This window comes from Equus przewalskii, chromosome 16, assembly GCF_037783145.1.
Source record: "Equus przewalskii isolate Varuska chromosome 16, EquPr2, whole genome shotgun sequence".
Classification (NCBI taxonomy): domain Eukaryota; kingdom Metazoa; phylum Chordata; class Mammalia; order Perissodactyla; family Equidae; genus Equus; species Equus przewalskii.
In genome coordinates this window covers 68,401,179-68,421,328 of record NC_091846.1, presented here as the reverse complement: position 1 = coordinate 68,421,328, position 20,150 = coordinate 68,401,179, and the positions used below count along the sequence as shown (strand labels likewise).

General features: G+C 37.1%; 1 protein-coding gene across 3 annotated transcripts in view; it reads right to left on the bottom strand.

The window, feature by feature from the left end:
• UBAC2 (UBA domain containing 2) overlaps window positions 1–20,150 on the bottom strand; it is a 187,667-nt gene that overhangs the window by 158,113 nt on the left and 9,404 nt on the right. For all 3 annotated transcript variants that reach the window (XM_008516377.2, XM_070579156.1, XM_070579158.1), the window contains exons 2-4: window positions 5,237–5,364; window positions 1,295–1,414; window positions 647–756 (exon numbers count right to left, since the gene is read on the bottom strand). In XM_008516377.2, coding sequence (XP_008514599.1) covers window positions 647–756; window positions 1,295–1,414; window positions 5,237–5,364 — 358 coding nt within the window. The remainder of the gene's footprint in view (window positions 1–646; window positions 757–1,294; window positions 1,415–5,236; window positions 5,365–20,150) is intronic.

Genomic DNA, 20,150 nt, shown 5'->3' with positions numbered 1-20,150 from the left:
GTCTCAGATACTTAATTCAGAGATGCTTTAAGGTCATTTATACATGCTAACAACTCTGCTCCTAGATTAGTTATTTCATAAACTAATACATGTTTTTTGTTTTGTTTTGTTTTTAAAGAACATAACACAATACGAAAGCACATACACTCGGGGTTGGGTTGGCCATCGTGCGTTGGCTACAAAGTTGTAACCTACATACTGACCTTGCTTTACCTTTGGTGGAAGTATATCAACACCACCAATTTTCAAAAACATCATTCTTCAGAAGCTTAACTTCAGGCAAATTAAATTTGTTTCCTAATCTGAATAAATTTTGTATTTTAGTGTTTAATTAGTTCACAAATTACACAGACAAAATTTCACTATAAAAACATACAAAATTAATTTTATCTTCAGGACCAGAACAGGAAATTCATTAAAAATTCTCTAAAATATGGGATTGCAAAGCTGAAAGAGTGAGTGTAAAATAGATTCTGTTTCAAGAACATAATAAAAATATAAGTGCACATTATATTTTTTTACACATAAAATCAATTTTACTATATCTAAAAGTTTAAAATATTCTTTTACTGACTTTCATGTACAATAACGCTTTGAATCTGATTTAAGTGGTTACAAATTAAGCTAATCTTTGAGAGCTACTTACAATCCAGAAGGCAAATTCCTGGCTGCAGCGATACCAAAGGAATACCGCACAGCCTCAACGAGGATGAATTCAACCAAGGCTGACAAAACCCAGGAACCCAGCAGAAAGGACTAAAAATAAAACAGGAAGAACATTATAGAGGAGTCTTTTAAAAATAAACTAACGTTTATTTAATTAGAACCAGCTCAGATTATACACACACTTTTTAAAGTTTGTTTTTATTAGAACAGACTTTTCAAAATGAGGCAGTAAAACCATACTGGTCAAATGCATTATCTGCCATAATTTCTAAATATGTTAAAGAAAAAAATAAATCACACTATAAATATCTTAACAAGTAACAAACTATTAAGCAAAATAAGTATTAAAATGTTATTAAAGTCAAAATCCTAATTAAAATTTTTATTACCCACTTACACCTAATATTATTTATTATCATTACCATTATTATTTTATTATGCTAGTGGCTTAAATTTTAAATCTTTCTTTGGTTAATGTCTATGCTCCAAATTAGATAGAGGATCATGTAATTAAAAGATAATTGTTAATAATAACACCAAGCTTAACAAAATAAAACTATTTAAAAATAAAAAACAAAAACATTTTTTCTATAAGCTAAGTAGCTAAGGATAAATACATAAAACTTACTGCAAATTTTCTGCTTCCATATCTTCTTTCAAATATTCTAAAATTATAAATAAGCAGACTACTGCAGAAAGTATCTTTTAAATCAAGGCAAATTATTCTTCCACATATCAACCTCCAAATCTAGATGGGGATTTAAAAAAGAACAATAAATAAGGGTAAGATTTGTTCAGGTCTCTTCCTTAGCAACTTTATTACATTTACTTTATACTGCTTATTTTTTATACTCTAATTTAAGCAAAATAATGCTGCACATACAAAAGGAAAACTACAAATGTTTTTGCTAAGAAATGAGCTAAACTGTCTCATACAAAAAATTTCTTCCTTATAATGGTACGTAAAATTTTTTCTTTTATTATAATAAAACGTATTCTCATTAAGACAACAGCAAACATCCTGTAAAAAATTTTAAGATTGTGTCTAGTAAGACAAAAATAAATTACATACATGAGCTGGAATGAAAGGCTAACAGATGCTAACAGATGTTTATTTTTATGCTACTAAAAACAAAGTTGTAATTAAAAAGCAATAAACCCCAAAATGTACATTTCTGAGTATAATTTTAATGACTAATCTACTTCACAGCAACTATTTACAGGGCAATGCATGGCAACTGTTGCTAAATATTACTAGGTGTGAAATTTTAAAATAATTTAACTTTTAGTTTATTTAAATCAACTTCTGGTTGGGTGAAAAACATATAAGGAAATACAGAAAGAAGAAAGACCTACTCAAAGGCCTAATTTGAGTCTTCTTAAATATTTTCCAGATTTTTAAAGATAATCCCAATGACATACGCAAAACACTCTGATCTTATTTCCCATTCACAATTACCTAATAAGATAAGTAAAACAAATATTAACCCTATCTTTTTTGTATTGTTTTTATTTTAGTAAAATATACTTAAAATAAAATTTATCATTGTAACTATTTTTAAGCGTACAATTCAATGTCATTAAGAACATTCACAATGTCATACACCCATCACCACTATCTATTTCCAGAACTTCTCTGTCATCCCAAACAGAAACTCTGCGCCCATTAAACAATAATTCCCCATTCTCCCCTCCCCTCAGCCCCTAGTAACCATTGTTCTACCTTATGCCTCTAGACATTTGACTATTCTAGGTAACTGATAGAATTAAAATCAGACAATATTTGTTCTTTTGGTGTCTGGCCTATTTATTTCACTTAGCATAATGTCTTCAAGGTTCATGTTGAAGTATGCATTAGAACTTCATTCCTTTTAATGGTTAAATAATATTTCACTGTATGTGTACATCACATTTTAAAAATCCATTTGTCCATTAATGAACATTTAGACTATTTCCACCTTTTGGCTATTGTCAATAATGCTGCTATGAACATTGGTAATATTAACTCTATCTTAAGGAAAAAGAGGCAGAGAGGAAGTATTTTACTTGTGTAAGGTCATACAACCTGTGCTCTGGCCAACAGAACTAATAACAAGAATACAAATGAGAAAACGGACTCTACCAACTGTCAAAATATTTCACATCTGTCTCTACTCCAGGCAAAACACCAGGCAGTCTTTGTCATTAGTGTACTCTAAAATATGAGGGCACTGGACTAGTTCAGGGATGGCCACCAGAGTTTACTTTGCCTGCCAATCTAGCTGAAATGGGGGTGGCTGCCTACATATCTGTGTTAAGGTCATAGCTGGGTTGAAGGAGAGAGAGCACCATGATGAGTAGGCAATGACCATCATGAGCACACATATGGAACACAGGTGACCTCTCCAAACTAAATCTCTTTTCTCCCTCAGAAATTCCATGACTCTGCGTGAGAATCACCTTGAAACTTTAGGCCAGCATCTACCACCATCAATATGATTAAATGGGACAGTGTACATGAGGGCACTTTGCAAACTGTCCAGGACTTTACAAATGTAAGATGATGATGACTGTCATCTTTACAGAAGAGCAGATGCAGAGACCATGAAAGACAGCTCCACGTCTTCTACTCCCACATTTAACATTCTAACAAAAGTACTCTACTCAGGGCTAAGTCCTGAGAGGCACTAGGAAAACCTGAGAGATTAAGGAAATTCAGATGCTATGATTACTAAAACATAACAAATTGGGTTTATAGAACTCCATGTCTTTTGCTGTTGTTTTTTTCCCAGTTAACAACAAATAAAACTAGAAACTATACCTTTAAATAACTTGCATTTTGTAAATACGTTCAAGGACACAGAAACTTGAGACCTGGTCTAAGAACAAAGCACTGGGTATTACTACGAAGACCGATCGCTGGCTTGCACTCAGTGAAGCACTGCTTCTGCACTTCACCCTGAAGAACACTAAAGGCAGGATCTCCACCTTAACTGCCCAAATCTGGGAGATTCTGAACTTGCACAATAAAGCTCTTCATCAGCTGCCCCTCCTGCCCTCATCCAATCCAACGTTGCCTTAGTCTCCAACCACGCCTTGTACACAGTACTTCTAAGGGTCTGAAGGTCACATTGCTTCAGGAAGTAAAATGCCCTTCTCTCGCTACTGCTTATTACAGTCATCCCTTCCTTCAGATCAAATGGGAAACTCACATCGTGGAGGCTCTCCAGGGCCATCCCACCCCATACTACTTCATTTATGAACCCCCAAGGATTTAATATACACTTGTTCTACGGGATTATGTTCTTCTAGCTGTGTGTGTTTAGATTTCCCAAGGCAGAACTGAAACTTCCTATCTCTGTAGCAGCTCTTATAAATGCACACCAAGAGCCTCTGAGGAGGTTCCAGCAGGAGTGTAGCTATTCACATTCCTACACAAAAGAGTGGTTGTCCTCCATCTAGGCAGGTCACCGCCTTGAGACCACAGATGCCAACAGAGTGGCGTGGTAGAAGGGATGTTGCCTACTTAGCCAGATGAACCAAATTAACTCCCCAAACCAGGAAGGTACCAACTCAAGGCCAGAGGGCCCTTACACTCCCTTACAGCAGTGGTTCTCAGAGTTGGCCATGTACCAAAATCCCCTGGGAATCTTTTTAAAAACTACATCAATGCCCAGGCCCTACCACTAGACTCTTCGACTCAATTGGCCTAGGGTGAAGTCTTGGCATCTATATACATATACATTTTTTTTAAGTTTATCCAGATGATTCTAATGTGCAGCGAAGGTTGAAAACCACTCCATTATAGCAACTTAAATAATATAAAAGGCATGTGATATTCTCACAGAAAGCAGTAGTATGGATAAATAACTGAAAGATCTTCATAGAAACCTGGTGACACCAACGTGAGCAACAGTATTAATTACATCATTATGAAGAAAAGGCGTCAGTATTAAAAAGTGGATTATTATGCTTAAAATGGCTAATCAAGTATTTAGCAAAGAAAAGGTGGCTGGATATACACCATAATTTGCACTAACACTCCAACTCAGAGACAGATCCAGCATCACCATTTTCAGTGAGATTAGCCCATAAATCTTGGAGCATTCGAGTTCTGCTCTTCCCAGCAGCTAAAACCCAAGAGAAATTTCCTACTTGGTTTAACCACTGCTATAAAAGTAATTCATAGATTCACAATCTGGTGAAGTTGAAAGAGCTCAGATCGTCTCATCAATATTTAAATTGATGCAAGTTTTTGAAAATGTTAAGTATAAATACTAATCATAAAAAAAGATTTAACATTGTTTTTAATTCTCTTGAAATTATAAATTGCATTTCTATGAGTAAACAATGAAACTGAAGAGACGTGCCTAGTAAAAGGAAATACTGCAATTGCTTCATTACAATCCGCTTTGCTGAAAATATCAATAAATGCAATTAGAAAATTTACTTGCTAATGGAATATTAATAGCAAATAATATTTCTTAGAAATTTAGAGGCTTTGAGGGACTAACAATAGCAGAAAGAAAAGGTAAATCAAGAAAAAAAATCTGCCTTCTCTCCTCCCAGAGGCCAGAGAAGCAGAGCTCACCTGGAAGTCATCCTTGACTGCTTGGAGGTCATACACAAAGAACCTCTGACAGTGCGGCAGGAGGAGGGTCAGCAAAAGGGACAGGGCGCTGGGGACCAGTAAAAGACTCTTGGACAGAGGTGCCTTGTCTGGAGGGAAAAAGAAAATCACTTTCAGAATAGTTGTTCCTAAGATTTAAAAAACCACATGGGTGAAAAGCAAGAGAATTCACTTTTTTTGAACTAGAATGACAACAAAGTTCACAAACTCTGGAATTTAATTCTTATTAACATATAGTTGAAAACATCTGCCTGCAGAGGGAGGTGGTCAAAGGGCACTGGAAACAAGTGGGGTTCACGGGCAGAGGCTTCACTGTCAGCTGGCTCTGACATGAGACCAGACCAAGTTCATAGCCAGTAACTTCCACAGAACACCTTTCAGAAGATGGTCACCAAAGTGTAAAGAAATACACAGAAGAGTATGTTTTCTATCACATTGACCAGTTGGTTTCTGAGCATGCCCAAGATTCACAGACATATACACATTTATTAAAAAAAAATTAAAAAGCAGTTAAAAGCGGTAACGTTGCTGACTGCAGTGGCTACTGAGATTTTCCACTATGAATACTACTGGAGCCTGAGTCAGTTTTCCATTTGAGAGCCTTGTCTAAATCTTATGTAGCCTTGAAATTACAGCTCAATTTCCAGTTCCCTCCATCAGTCTCAGTGAACCATTACAGCCTAAGGGGCTTTTCCCCGACTCTGCACCCTTGTTTCTAGGCACGACTTTGAGTAGTCAGAGCTTTGAACCTGTTTTGCCTTCCAGAAAGGACATCACGTGCCTCCTCTTCTCTTTACTGGCCATAAAGCCTGCACAGCCCCTTGCACATATGAAATGTTCAGATCACCAACAGGCAAGACCACAGGAAAGTATCACAGATGGGGACGTTCTCAGATTGTGTGAAGTACACTTTAATCTTATTCATAAGAAATGTCCTGGGAGTGAATTTATTAGTCACAGTTGGTAATGTGGTTACTGAACTTAAGTATATAAAAATAACCCAACTGTTTCCTCTCTGCTAAGGTCTTACGAATGTCTAAATTGGAACCATCAGGAAAGTGGTTGCTTACAGTCTTCATGACCAAGACACAATCCAGGCTCCAGGAAATCAAAAAGCTAACGGAGGTGCCCATTGCCTAGTACCTCAAAAGTATAGGAGAGCAGTGTGGCTGTGAGCTTGACCAACCTAAATTCTACCTTGAGCAATTCAAGCCTCAGTCTTCCTCACCTGTAAAATGGAGACAAGAGAACCTACCTCAAAAGTGTTATGAGATCCCATTCGCAACAACATGGATGGACCTTGAGGGTATTATGTTAAGCGAAATAAGCCAGACAGAGAAAGACGAACTCTATATGACTCCACTCATAGGTGGAAGGTAACATATAGACAAGGAGAACTGATCGGTGGTTACCAGGGGGAAGGGGGGGGTGGGGGGAAGGCACAAAGGGTGAAGTGGTGTACCCACAACATGACTAACAATAATGTACAACTGAAATTTCACAAAGTTGTAAACTATCATAATCTTAATAAAAAAAAAAAAAAAAGAGAGGCTGGCCCCGTGGCCGAGTGGTTAAGTTCGCGCGCTCTGCTGCAGGCGGCCCAGTGTCTCGTTGGTTCGAATCCTGGGCACGGACATGGCACTGCTCATCAAGCAACGCTGAGGCGGCGTCCCACATGCCACAACTAGAAGGACCCACAACTAAGAATATACAACTATGTACTGGGGGGCTTTGGGAAGAAAAAGGAAAAAATAAAATTAAAAAAAAAAAAGATGGATTGATGAAATAAAAAGAGGCATGGGTATACGATAAAGCAAACAATAAAATGTTCATTGTAGAATGTAGGTGGTAGGTATATGGCTATTCACATTCTTTCAACTTTTAAGCATGTTTGATAATTTTCCTAATAAAACATGGTGAGGGCACATGGTGAATTACAGAATTTCAGAGCTGAGAAAGGACTTCAAAATACATGAAGTAGGGGCCAGCCCAGTGGCACAGCGGTTAAGTTCTCATGTTCCACTTCGGCGGCCTGGGGTTGGCCAGTTCTGATCCCACGTGTGCTTGACAAGCCATGCTGTGGCAGGTGTTCCACATATAAAGTAGAGGAAGATGGGCACGAATATTACCTTAGGGCCAGTCTTCCTCAGCAAAAAAGAGGAGGATTGGCAGCAGATGTTAGCTCAGGGCTAATTGTCCTCAAAAAAAAAAAAAAAAAATACATGAAGTAAAAACTGATAGAATTGAAAAGAAAAACAGATACATCCACAAATTTAGTTGGAGACTTCAGTACTCCTCTCTCAGTAGTCAATAACACAAGTAGACAGAAAATCAGTGTTATGGACTTAACTGTGTCCTCCCAAAATGCAAATGTTGAAGCTCCAACCCCCAATGTAAAGGCCCAAAGATGGGGCCTTTAAAGATGCAATTAAAGTCAAAGAGGTTATATGGGAGGGACCTATCCAATACGTCCCTATAAGAAAAGGAAGAGACATTACAGACGTATACATACAGAGGAAGGACCACGTGAACACACAAGGAGAACACAGCCCTTTACAAGCCAAGGAGAGGCCTCAGGAGAAACTAAACTTGGTAACACTGCTTAAAGGGCACTGCTTTAAATGCTTATATAGGAAAAGACAAGGTCTCAAGTGATGATGTACGCTACAATCTTTAAAAAACTAGAAAAAGAAGAGCAAACTAAATCCTAAACAAGCAGATGGAAAGAAATAACTAAGAGCAGAAATTAATGAAATAGAAAACTAAAATGTAATAAGAGAAAAATCAATAAAACTAAAAACTGGTTCTTTGAGAAAATTTCTAACAGAACTGACCAGAAAAAAAGAGAAGACAATTACCAAGAAAGAAGCAGGGGACATCACTACAGATGCCATAGACATTAAAAGGATAATAAGTATTGCACAACATTGTGAAATGTACTTAAAAACACCACTGGTCTGTATATTTAAAAATGGTTAGAATGGTGAATTTTATGTATGTACTTTTTATCACAATTAAATAAATTTTTAAAAGGATAATAAGGGAATATTAGAAACAACTTTTTGCCCATAAATTCAACAACTTAGATGAAATAGATAAATTCCTTAAAAGGCACAAACTACTAAAACTTACTCAAAAAGAAATGGATAAATTGAATAGTCCTGTAAAAATTGAGAAATTGAATTCATAGTTAAAAGTCTTCCAACAAAGAAAACTCCAGGTCTGATGGTTTCAATGGAGAATTCTACCACACATTTAAAGGAAAAAGACTACCAATTCCACAGAAACTTTTCCACCATACAGAAAAGAACACTTACCAATGCATTTTATGAAGCTGACATTACAGTGATACCAAAATCAGACCAAGACATTAAAAGAAAACAGACCAACACCCCTTGTCATAGATGTAAAATTCTCAACAAAATATTAGCAAATTGAATCCAGCAATACATAAAAAGGATAATACAGGATCCACCAAGTGAAGTTTATACTAGGAAAGCAAAGCAAATCAATGTAAGTCACCATCTCAAGAGCAAAGAAAAGTGTACTGCATAATTCTATTCACATCCTGCCCAATTATCTGCTTATTCTATGAAGCCAATTTTTGTCAGTTCACAAGGTAAAACTGGCCACTTACTGCTGTGTAGTTAATGATAGGTTATGCCTTCAATCTAATCTTTCTACTAATACTACTCAACATTTATTGAGCACTTCCCAAGTGCAAAGTCCTATACACAGCACTTTATGTCTACTGCCTTGCTCCTGACACTCACTCACACCTCAGGGCCTTTACATCTGCTCCTCCTTCTACCCAAAATGCTCTTCTCACATCCAGCTTATTCTCTTCATTCAGTTCTCATTTCAAATAGCATCTCCTCAGAGTGGCTTTCCCTCATGACTTTATTGCTCTGGGCCGCATCCTTATGTTTTATTTCATTGTACTTTCCACTATTTGAAATAATTCTTTATTTACTTTTTTGTCTGTCTCCCTCATCAGAATGCAAACTCTATGAAAGCAGCGTCCTTGTTTGTATTGCTCACTGTTTTACTCTCATACCCAGAACAGCACCTGGCACATGGCAGTGTTCAGTTACTAGTATCTGGTGAATGAATGAGTATATGAGGTAGATACTACCCTCTCCAAATTTATACAGATGAGAAAACTGAGACTCAAAGGGTAAGTTACCCATCCATGATTACAGAATGTCTTAACCTGGGTTCCACTGAAAGTAAAGGGTGAAACAAAGGCTCCCAGGCAGGCAGTTTATTTTGGAATGTGATCCCAGGAAGGAGCGAAGGACACAGGGAGGGACAAGGGGAGGAAGAGTCAATACAAGTTGGCCACCACTATGAGTGACAGATGTTTCTGATGAGTGCTTGATCTTGCAGGGTTTTCTAAGAAGCCTTGTGAATGTATCTCAGAACTATCACCCCGGGAAGAAACAGGAAAACATTTTCATCCATCATCCCTCAGTAGTCTAGAATGGCCATAGAAAAGAAGCCCCACGGGAAGAAGAGAAAAATAAGCTTTACCAAATCAGACCAGCTTATACTAAATGAGACTGTAGAAATAGAAGGCATAAAGTGAGGCTGAGCACACTGAAATGCTGTGCAAGAAGAGGTGTCTGATAAAATGGCTAGAGAGTGGCAGAACCAACTTCTAATGCTGACAATCTGACTACAGACAGTCCCTGACTTACGATGGTTCAACATCTGATTTTTCAACTTCACAATGGTGCAAAAACAACACGTATTCAATAGAAACCATACTTCAAATTTTGAATTTTGACCTTTTCTCAGGCTAGCAATCTGAGGTATGACCTTCTCTTGTGATGCTGGGCAGCAGCAGCTCGCTGCCACTCCCAGTCAGCCCCGTGATGGCGAGGGTAAACAACCGATACTCTGACAACCAAGCTGTACACACACAACCACTCTGTTTTTCACTTTCCGTAGAGTAGTCAATAAACCTCGTGAGATATTCAACACTTTATTGTAAATAGGCTTTGTGTTAGATGATTTTGCCCAACTTTGGGCTAATTTAAGTGTTCTGAGATGTTTACGGGAGGCTAGGATAAGCTAGGATGTTTGGTAGGTTAGGTGTGTTAAACGCATTTTCGACTTATGATATTTTCAACTTAACAATGGGTTTATTGGAACGTAACCCCATCATAAATTGAGGCAGACCTATACAAACAAAAGTGCTTCCTATGCCGCATTGAAATAGAACTCCACGGTGCAAAGGGATTTTCACCTGCATGGTAGGTCTTAAGTGAAAGACATATATAGTCATAAACAGCAATAATAGAAGTCAAAGTGGTGCCCTGTAACAAAAGTAACAAAGTGTGTAACAAAAGTAAATGCAATTGTGAATGGAAATACAAAAAGATGGCAGTCTGGGGAGGTTGCAACACGGAGCGGTACTCACTTACTAAATGCTGAACTGACCAAAGGTTTTAAAAATATATATAAACCCTCTGATGCAAAAAAATTTACATCTAGGAATTTAGCCAAAAGTAACTATCATGGATGTGCACAACGATTTTGCTACAAAGATGCTCATCACAGCATTGTTTATAATAGTGAAACGACAAGAAACATGAATATCCAATAGGAAAATGAGTAAATTATCTTCTACCCATAAAATGGAATAATATTCAATTTTAAGAAGTAGGTTGTAGAAAAATATTTCATGCCTTGGAAAGATCTTCCTAAACAGTAAGAGCAAAATACTTCTGGTAATATAATTATATAATACTTTTTAATAGTTCATAAATACATGGGGTTTTTTTTAAAGTATCTATCAAAACATTAACAGTGGTAATCTCTGAATGATCAGCTCACGGGAGACTTTAATTTTTCTATAAAAATCTATTTTAAGAATTAGAAAAAATAATTCTTCTTTAACTAGTTACTAATTCAGTAAAAAGTTTCATTAAATCTTTATGCACTGACTTAAGGCTAGCCACTAGCAATCTTCTGGCCTCTCTGTGAATGGAGCCAGGAAGTGGTTCATACATGAAGAACCCAAGCCGTGGTCAAATGGAAGGTTAAAAAAAGTTACTTATCTGCAGCACGTTCCTCCACCTTTGAAAATAGAGATGTTACAAATTTTGAGAATAACACACAATGCATTAATCTACGAGTAAAAATGCAAAACATCTATTGCAAAGATGATATAAAAAACCAAAGCTTAAGATGTTTCCTTTTGGGTCATTCTACCTCTATGATACAATCAAAGTACACAGACATCTCTTTGTAGCAAATAGTGATCAGGCTTTGGTGACTATGTATTATCCTAAAATAATTATTACAGTATATGTGGATTACTTTATGACAGACACTGTGCTAAAAAAAGCACTTCCTGTGTAATACCATCTCAGTGAATGCTTACAGTAATCCTAAGGCAGCAATTAGTTGCCTGAATGCTCTAGGTGAAAAATAGGTTACGAAAGGTTTAATAACTTGCCCAAGGTCACAGCTAGTTAGTAAAGAGGCTGAGATTTGAACTCAGTTCTGCCTGACTCTAAAGAAAAAAGTTTTTCTAATATATAAGAAGGAAATATGATATCTTTATAATAATGGTCCATGGTCTAAAGGGATTTTCACTATTACTATTTCTAGTACTCCACATGTATCTTTTCTATCTTTTTGGTTCCTCAAAAAGTTAAACATAGAATTATCATATGACCCAGCAAATTTGCTCCTAGCTATGTACCCAAGAAAAGTGAAAACAGATGTTCAAACAAAAACCTGAACATTCATAGCAGTACTATGATAATAGCCAAAAAGTGGAAACAACCCAAATGTCCATCAACAGATGAATGGATAAACAAAATGTGGTATATGCTACAACAGAATATTATTGAGCCATAAAAGGAATGAAGTACTGATACACACAACAATATGGATGAACTTTGAAAACATTATACTACGTGAAAGAAGCCAGACACAAAAAACCGCATATTGCATGATTCCATTTACATGAAATGTCCAGAATTTAAAAATCCATAGAGACAGAAAGCAGATTAGTGGTTGCCAAGGGCAGGGAGGAGGAGGGAATGGTGAATGACTGCTTAATGGATACTAGTTTCCTTTTCGGGGTGATAAAAATGTTCTGGAATTAGATAGTGGTTGGTGATGATTGCACAACAATGTGAATGTACTGGAAGTCAATAATTGTACACTTTCAAATGGTTAAAATGGTGAACGTTATATTATGTGAATTTTACCTGAATAAAAATACACATCTTTTACATACTGAAGACACTAACCACAGGTCTTGCAAAGCTTAGCCACGTGGGCTGTTACCGAAGCACCGCAGCTGAAGACAGATGCAGAGGGAGGAAGAGAAAGGCAGCAACCCAGCAACTCTACCCTTCCTCGTAAGTCAGCCATGTAAAAACACACTCATCAAAAACCCCAGTGTGGTTCACACCACCGAGAGGAGAGGCAGCCATATCCTACCATATCGGTTTTCCTATTTCTGACTAATTGACTGTTTCGTAAATTTCTCAGGGTTCACACAAGAATGAGGTGATCTGGTGCCTCATGAAGGAACTTCCTTAAAGGGACTAAACCAAAAATAAGTATGGAAGTCCGCAAAAGTGCAGCAACCCAAGCATTGCAAGGGACACCTTCGGCTTCCACCATGATTTATTTGTACCTTTGAGCTTCCTCAAAGAAACTTAATGAAACTTATCCTCAGTGACCAAGTTAGGGAGGAAGGAATGCCTTCTGGTGACCATCTCAACACAGATTTCCATAAAACTGCCCGAGAATCAAAAGGTCTCCAGGTTATTTTTGTTACACTCATTTCCCTATGGTGTTTAGAAGCAAACGCTGTAAGCCATCTGCTCCTATTCCTAATGCACTAGGGAGAATTCAATGACACGGGGGCCTGCCACACTGCTGCTCACACAGGTCACGAAACAACTAGGCAGAGTGCCTGGCTCGTGAGGGCAGCCAATAAACCCTTGTTACTGGACCAATACTTGTAAAATTTATCAGGAACATGAAAAGGAGCAAAGGCTACGTTTTCCCAGAAAAGAACAAAAAAAGAGGCAATAAGGAGGAGGACTTGCCCTCTAGATAAAAAATGTATCCTATACCTAAAATATTTAGACGGTGTGAATTAGGGGAAAAAAAAGAATAAGCAATAAAATGTAAAAAAGAAGTTCTAAAACAGAACTAAAAAGAAAGGCTTGCACACCAGAGCAAAGTGTGTCAGGTGGGCAAGACATCAACAACGGCATCAGGCACCTATACTTTATTTCAATCCTGCCGCTATGCTGGACACCACTCGGGTTTATCCTTAGGGAGATTTTAATACAAACATCAAGCCTTTCATTAACCATAAAAAGCAGTAACTGTTTAAAGTGCTACTTAGACAAGGAATACAATTTTAATGAAATAATAATTTTAAAAGCCCCAAGTAAGAAAATTATGAATGTTACACATGAATATAGGATAAATTATTCAACAGTAGGAACAACTCTGAAAAGGTGAATCAGGAAAACTTGTGGATAGTTCTAGACTCACATGATAAACTGTAAGAGAAAAGAAAAGGTAATTTTAACTATTTATTTTCTTGTAAGGAAGATTAGCCTTGAGCTAACTGCTGCCAATCCTCCTCTTTTCACTGAGGAAGACTGGCCCTGAGCTAACATCGTGCCCATTTCCTCTACTTTATATGTGGGATACCTACCACAGCATGGTGTGCCAAGCGGTGCCACGTCCACACTCGGGATCCAAACTGGTAAACACTGGGCCGCCAAAGCAGAACATGCGCACTTAACCGCTGTGCCACCGGGCTGGCCCAAAAAGGTAATTTTAAAAAGAGAAAATGTATGGTTACTGGCAAGAAAATCTGTTGTAAATTCAGTGCATAAGGAGGCCAGGCAGGAATCAGTGAAACAGGAGAAGGAGATGGCAAAAGGTGCTTGATCAGTGGATTTTTGTCATACAGCCCTGGTGTCGCCAGATCATTGCCTCAAGAGATAAGAGAAATCTGGATTTCTGTCTGAAATATTCTAATTTTAATATGTTAGAAAGTAACTCTCCTCCTTGTCCCCCACCCCACCCTCACCACCAACACAAAGATCAAACAAAACACATCTGAGTGGCCTGCCAGTTTTCAAAGTCTGGCCTGCAAAACCATCCCTGAGGTGACTGTCTATCGGACAGCTGCGATTAAGAGAGGTATTTCAGACTAGCATCAAACTGAGGCTTTCTCTTTGATACAATTAGGACAAAAATTAACTGAAATGGGAGTCATTATCTTCACTTTTGTTTCAATGGCACTTAATGTTGGGCCTACATCCTGTTTAAACCATCCCCAGTAGTATAAGTGCCACACGTGCACGTGTGACAGCTGGGCCATTCGGTCTTTCCACAAAACCCCACCCCCTGACACACTCTCTCTCATTCCTTCTCACACACAGTCATTCATTTGACCACCCCAGCTGGAGAAAAGGCTTCGCCCCCAAAATAAAATCTAAGAAACACTCTCCAAAGAAAGGGGACAATTTGCATAGAGAGGACACGTAGAGGGTCGGAGGTCTGAGAAAAAGTAGAAAAGAGCTTGGGGAAACTTCAAACTTCCAAAAGAGATGACAGTCTGGGCAATAGGGAATGGTGGGAGGGGGACAGCAAGAAGAAGGGCATCTTTACTCAAGAGCAAAATTCATAAAAAGAGTCAAGCCCATCTAACTTTGCTCACTACAGGGGACTCTCACTGTCCTTTGCCTGGTCACCTGCTCCACCCCTACATGCTATATGCAAACCGGTCTATTCATATGCCTCACATGAATAAAGCCTACAGTCAGCCCTGCCATTTAAGGTACAGGCCTCTTGGGGACAAAGATCTAGCCATAAATAAAGAGGAAACCCACACCAGCTACTGACAAATCCAGTCTTTCGCCGTGTACAAGAATGGCCAAGCGAGTATCCAGAAAGTTCACCACCTGTGTCCTCTACTCAAAAAGTTTACTCCAAGGAAAAAAACAAGGAAGAATCCAAGAAGAAAATGATGCAAGATTCAAGAAATAGTAGCTGAGTGTGAACTTAAAGTAGTGAAGAAATATCAAAAGAAATTAAGAAACTCCTTGAAGCAGCACAGGTTTTCTGACTTAGGGCTTCATTTCCTTCTATGACGCCAATCACACACCTGGGCTCTACAATAAATATACAAGTGTAATAATGTAAATATAGCTATTGTTTTGATTTTCTATATAAAAAAACCCCAAGAGACAAAGCACAGAAAGCTTAATTGCCAATACAGAGCAGACTGTAAACACACACAGCATACATATATAAATCAGGAATCAGAGTACGAAGAGATACACATGTTCTTAGGCTAATTTCTCATTTTCACAGGAGTCTACCGATTGTGCCAAAAACCGATAAATCAAGAAACTAAGATTTTTTCCCATCATTTAAAATTATAAAGGTAACCATTACAAGGGGTAACCAAATCAAAACTAAAAGATGAAGGAGAGGTTGGAGGTATGCAAATTCCTCCTCTTTCATTATGGGGAATCCATAAACAGAACCAGTAATTGATAAATCAACAGACGCATAAATACATCATTTAAAGCTGTAATAGTAGCTATACTAGAAGCAGCAAAAAAAAAAAAAGAATTTAAAAATGGTCACTCCCAGTGAGAATTCATATTATATCCTTATTTAAACATTTTTACCATTTGCATAGATTACTCTTATATTAAGTAGACACACACACACTGGATTCATGGGGAAAAACAATCTACAAGAATATCCTCCAAAGTGTTGTTGGGATTGAGGAGAAGGGAAAATTTCACTTTCTCTTCTTCTGCGTTGTTTGACTTTGTACGAGGAGTATATATTATCTGCATAATTAGACAAAATAAGACACAAAAAATGTTAGATGAATATTTAACAGATCTCAGGAGGCCTAGGACTTGATAAAGAAAAGAATGAATTTGGCCAAATAAAATTTATGAGCTAATAAATCCCTTTATTTTAATGACTTATTCATGAAAGAAAAATTTTTATATGAAAAAACTTCATGATTAAAATTAAAAAGCAACTGAAAAGTGGTTAAAATATCTGCAACACACACCAAGACAAAAGTTAACACCCTTAAGGGGCTTTTACAAATTAAAAAAACAAAACAAAACTAATACTTCAAGAGAAGAAAAATGGGTAAGGGACACAAACAGTCAAATCAGTATAAAAAATATATTAAAATAGCTAATAAATATGAAAGGGGAAAAAAGTTCACCTTCCCAGGCATTCAAAGAAATGCAGATTAACTCAACAATGAAATGCCATTTTTTAACCTCTCAACTGGCAAAAATAATTTTAAGTTAAAGTGCTCAACTGCTAACAAGACTTTGGTGAGAAAGACAGGATCCTAAACTGCCGAGAAGTGTCAAGCGCTACAACCTTTCTAGAAGGATGTGGCAACACAGATCATGAGCTTTAAAATGTTCCTATTCTTTCCTGTAATTCCACATTTGTGATCATTTCTTTAGGATGAAGTCAAAGATGTGATCAATAACCTAGTTATAAAGATGTTCACCACAACATTGTTTAAATGGGAAAAGACTGAAGAAAAATACTTCAATACGAAAACATGTTATAATCCTTCAAAGTCACGATTCTCTATCTAAGATAACATTGGGAAAACACAACAAAATATATGCTCAAATGCCACTTCTGTGTACACCATGTACACATATGTGTATGCATGTATATGTAAGTGTGTCTCCAAGAGGAAGGATGCATAGGTAAGCGCTTGCATGGAAAAAGTCTATAAGACTGAGCACTCAACTATCAGTGATGGTTATTTAGGTGGGAGAGTAATTACATGGGACTAGTCATCTCTATATTATGTATTTGTGTGCTTTTCTAATTTTTTAGCAGCAAGCATGTTTCAATGTTGTAGTAAGGCAAAACAAAAACAATGTTAAAAGTCAGCTTTGAACACTCTTAACGACATAGTGCAAATTCATTTAAGAAGGTTAAAAGAAAAAGGAATATGAAACTGTATATAGGCCCAATTTTGCTTTGAAAAATGTTAACAGCCAGGGGATAGCCCAGTGGTGTAGTGGTTAAGATCACATGCTCCACTTGGCAGCCCAGGGCTTGCAGGTTTTGATCCCTAGCACGGACCTATACACTGCTCATCAAGCCACAGCTTGACAGAGTCCCACATACAAAATAGAGGAGGATTGGCACAGATGTTAGCTCAGGAACAATCTTCCTCAAGTAAGAAAAAGAGGAAGATTGGCAACAGATGTTAGCTCAGGGTCAAGCTTCCTCAACAAAAAAAATCACATACAATGTAAATATATAAAATTTCTGTCAATTATATCTCAATAAAGCTGTAAAAAGTAAAATAAACTGAACAATACAATTTTTGGTTTAAATATAAAAACAATTTTTTAATTAAAAAAAAAAACTTAAGGAGCCCCTCAAGTACCACTGTTCCACAAAGCACACTTCAAAACTGCTGGAGTAAATTATTTACAAGATATTCTTTATCAGGCTGTACTTATTAATATTCTATAGAAATGCATTTTTAAAGTACCTTGATTTAAGGTAGGTTCCACCTTCATTAGTGAAACTGATATTAAGACAAGTTTAGAATGGAGAAAGTTGGAGAAGGAAGACAATAACTTGACTAATAAGGGAAGAGAAGGGAATGAGAAAAATACACGATAGAATTAAATAGTGCATTAGCTACTACGAAAAGATCCTAATTAGGACACAAAACATCTCTACTGAAAGTAAAACTGGATCTTGTTCTGATTTAGGAAGAAAGAGGGAGACCTGTGGATGGAAAGCCATCAGAAGGAACTCGGTGGAGCACATGAGTCAGCAGCTGCAGCGGTCACACAGGGAGGAACGAGGAGCGACTTGCCAGGACACAGAAATGCAGTTTCCAGTCATGGGGAAAGAAGCTCCACTGCTAACCTGAGCTACGACCTTCATCATTGGCCTACGAATATCCCAGTGGTCAAGAGAGACAAACGTAAATAAACTTCTCTAAGTCTGAAAAGCAGAGGTGTGCATTTGTTCAGAACACAGAATACAGAGCCTGACTGTTTGGGTTCAAACTCTAGTCCTGCTCCTCACGAGCTGTGTGATCTTGGGACAGTTACTGAAAAGTGTGGGCCTCGGCTTCCTCACCTGCAAATAGGGAAGAATAATCCTACCTAGCTCACAGGGTTGTTCTGAGAATTACATGAGTTACTACATGGAAACTGCTTCGAACAGTGCCTGGTAGTAAGTGTTACGTAAGTAAAATTTACAGTTATAGTAACTATTACATAAGTAAAACTAACAATAACTCACACTTAGCTGTAGATTGAAAAATTCTAAGAAATTATATAGAGATATGTAGAACTCTCATTTAGATTCTGATTCTTTTTCCCGGATGTTGTTCCTAAGGCTTAGAAGTTATATTGCCACTGCTCCTAGCCATTTTCCTTAAAGGGACTAAATTTCCAGCAGTTTAGTCCCTTTAACGTGGCATGTCACAGTGGAAAGAGCACAGACTTTGGAGGCGGGCAAACCTGGGTTCAAATGCTCACTCTTCCACATCCTAGCTGTGTAATCCGAAACATATTATGTTCTGAGCCTCAACATACTCATTTGTGGAAAAAGAAGACTAACACTACTTAGAGTTAACGTGGAAATTAAATGTAATAATTTAAGTAAAGCAAGCTTTTCTCCCTTAAATTACTGGTAAAGTTATAAGTATCATCCTCTGAGGCTGGAATTTGGCAGTATGTATCAAAAGTTATAAGATAATACTCTTTATTTAATCTTCTTTCACTTCCAAAAGCATCAAAATTAAGAAGCTCTCAGCATTCCTACAATAAAATAAAAGGATGGAGACACCAACCTAATTCTGCAAGAATAGCATACTGAGGAAATGCCTACAACAAAGGAGAAAAAAGCAGAGTGCAAAAAGGCAGAATACACACATAGCCATTATGATTACATTTTAAGAGTCTGTTGTGTGCAATAAAAGCAAGTTACAAAATAGTATTCAAGTGTGATAAATTTATTTTTAATTATTTGGATATTCATTTTTGCACTGGAAAAAGTATAACCTCAAGATATCAATAAATGCTATTTTTATTTCTCCCTACTGCTTTTCCATATTTCAGAATTTTCTTTGATGTAAATGTATTCATTTTATAATAACAAAATCAGCTCATTTAAAACAAGAGCTTAAATGTGTACGGGGAAAAAAGATGAAGAAAATTAACTGAAATGCTAACAGTGGTTTTTCTCTATCTTCCAAACTTTCTATAATGTGGTTAATCTTACTTTTAGACTGAAAAGAAACTTTTTAAAAGCATCCTCCCTCAACCTTTCTGAAAGAAATGGATGACGACATAAAGAGATGGAAAGACAATCCACATACATGGATTGGAAGAATAAACATAATTAAAATGTCCATTCTACCTAAAGCAATCTACAGATTCAGCGCTATCCCAATCAGAATCCCAATGACATTCTTTACAGAATTAGAACAAAGAATCCTAAAATTCATATGGGGCAACAAAAGACCCAGAATTGTTAAAGCAATCCTGAGAAAAAAGAACAAAACTGGAGGCATCACAATCCCTGACTTCAAAACATACTACAAAGCTACAGTAATCAAAACAGCATGGTGCGAGTACAAAAACAGGTGCACAGATCAATGGAACAGAATTGAAAGCCCAGAAATAAAACCACACATCTATGGACAGCTTATCTTCGACAAAGGAGCTAAGGGCATACAATGGAGAAAAGAAAGTCTTTTCAACAAATGGTGCTGGGAAAGCTGGAAAGCCACATGTAAAAGAATGAAAATTGACCATTCTTTCTCACCGTTCAC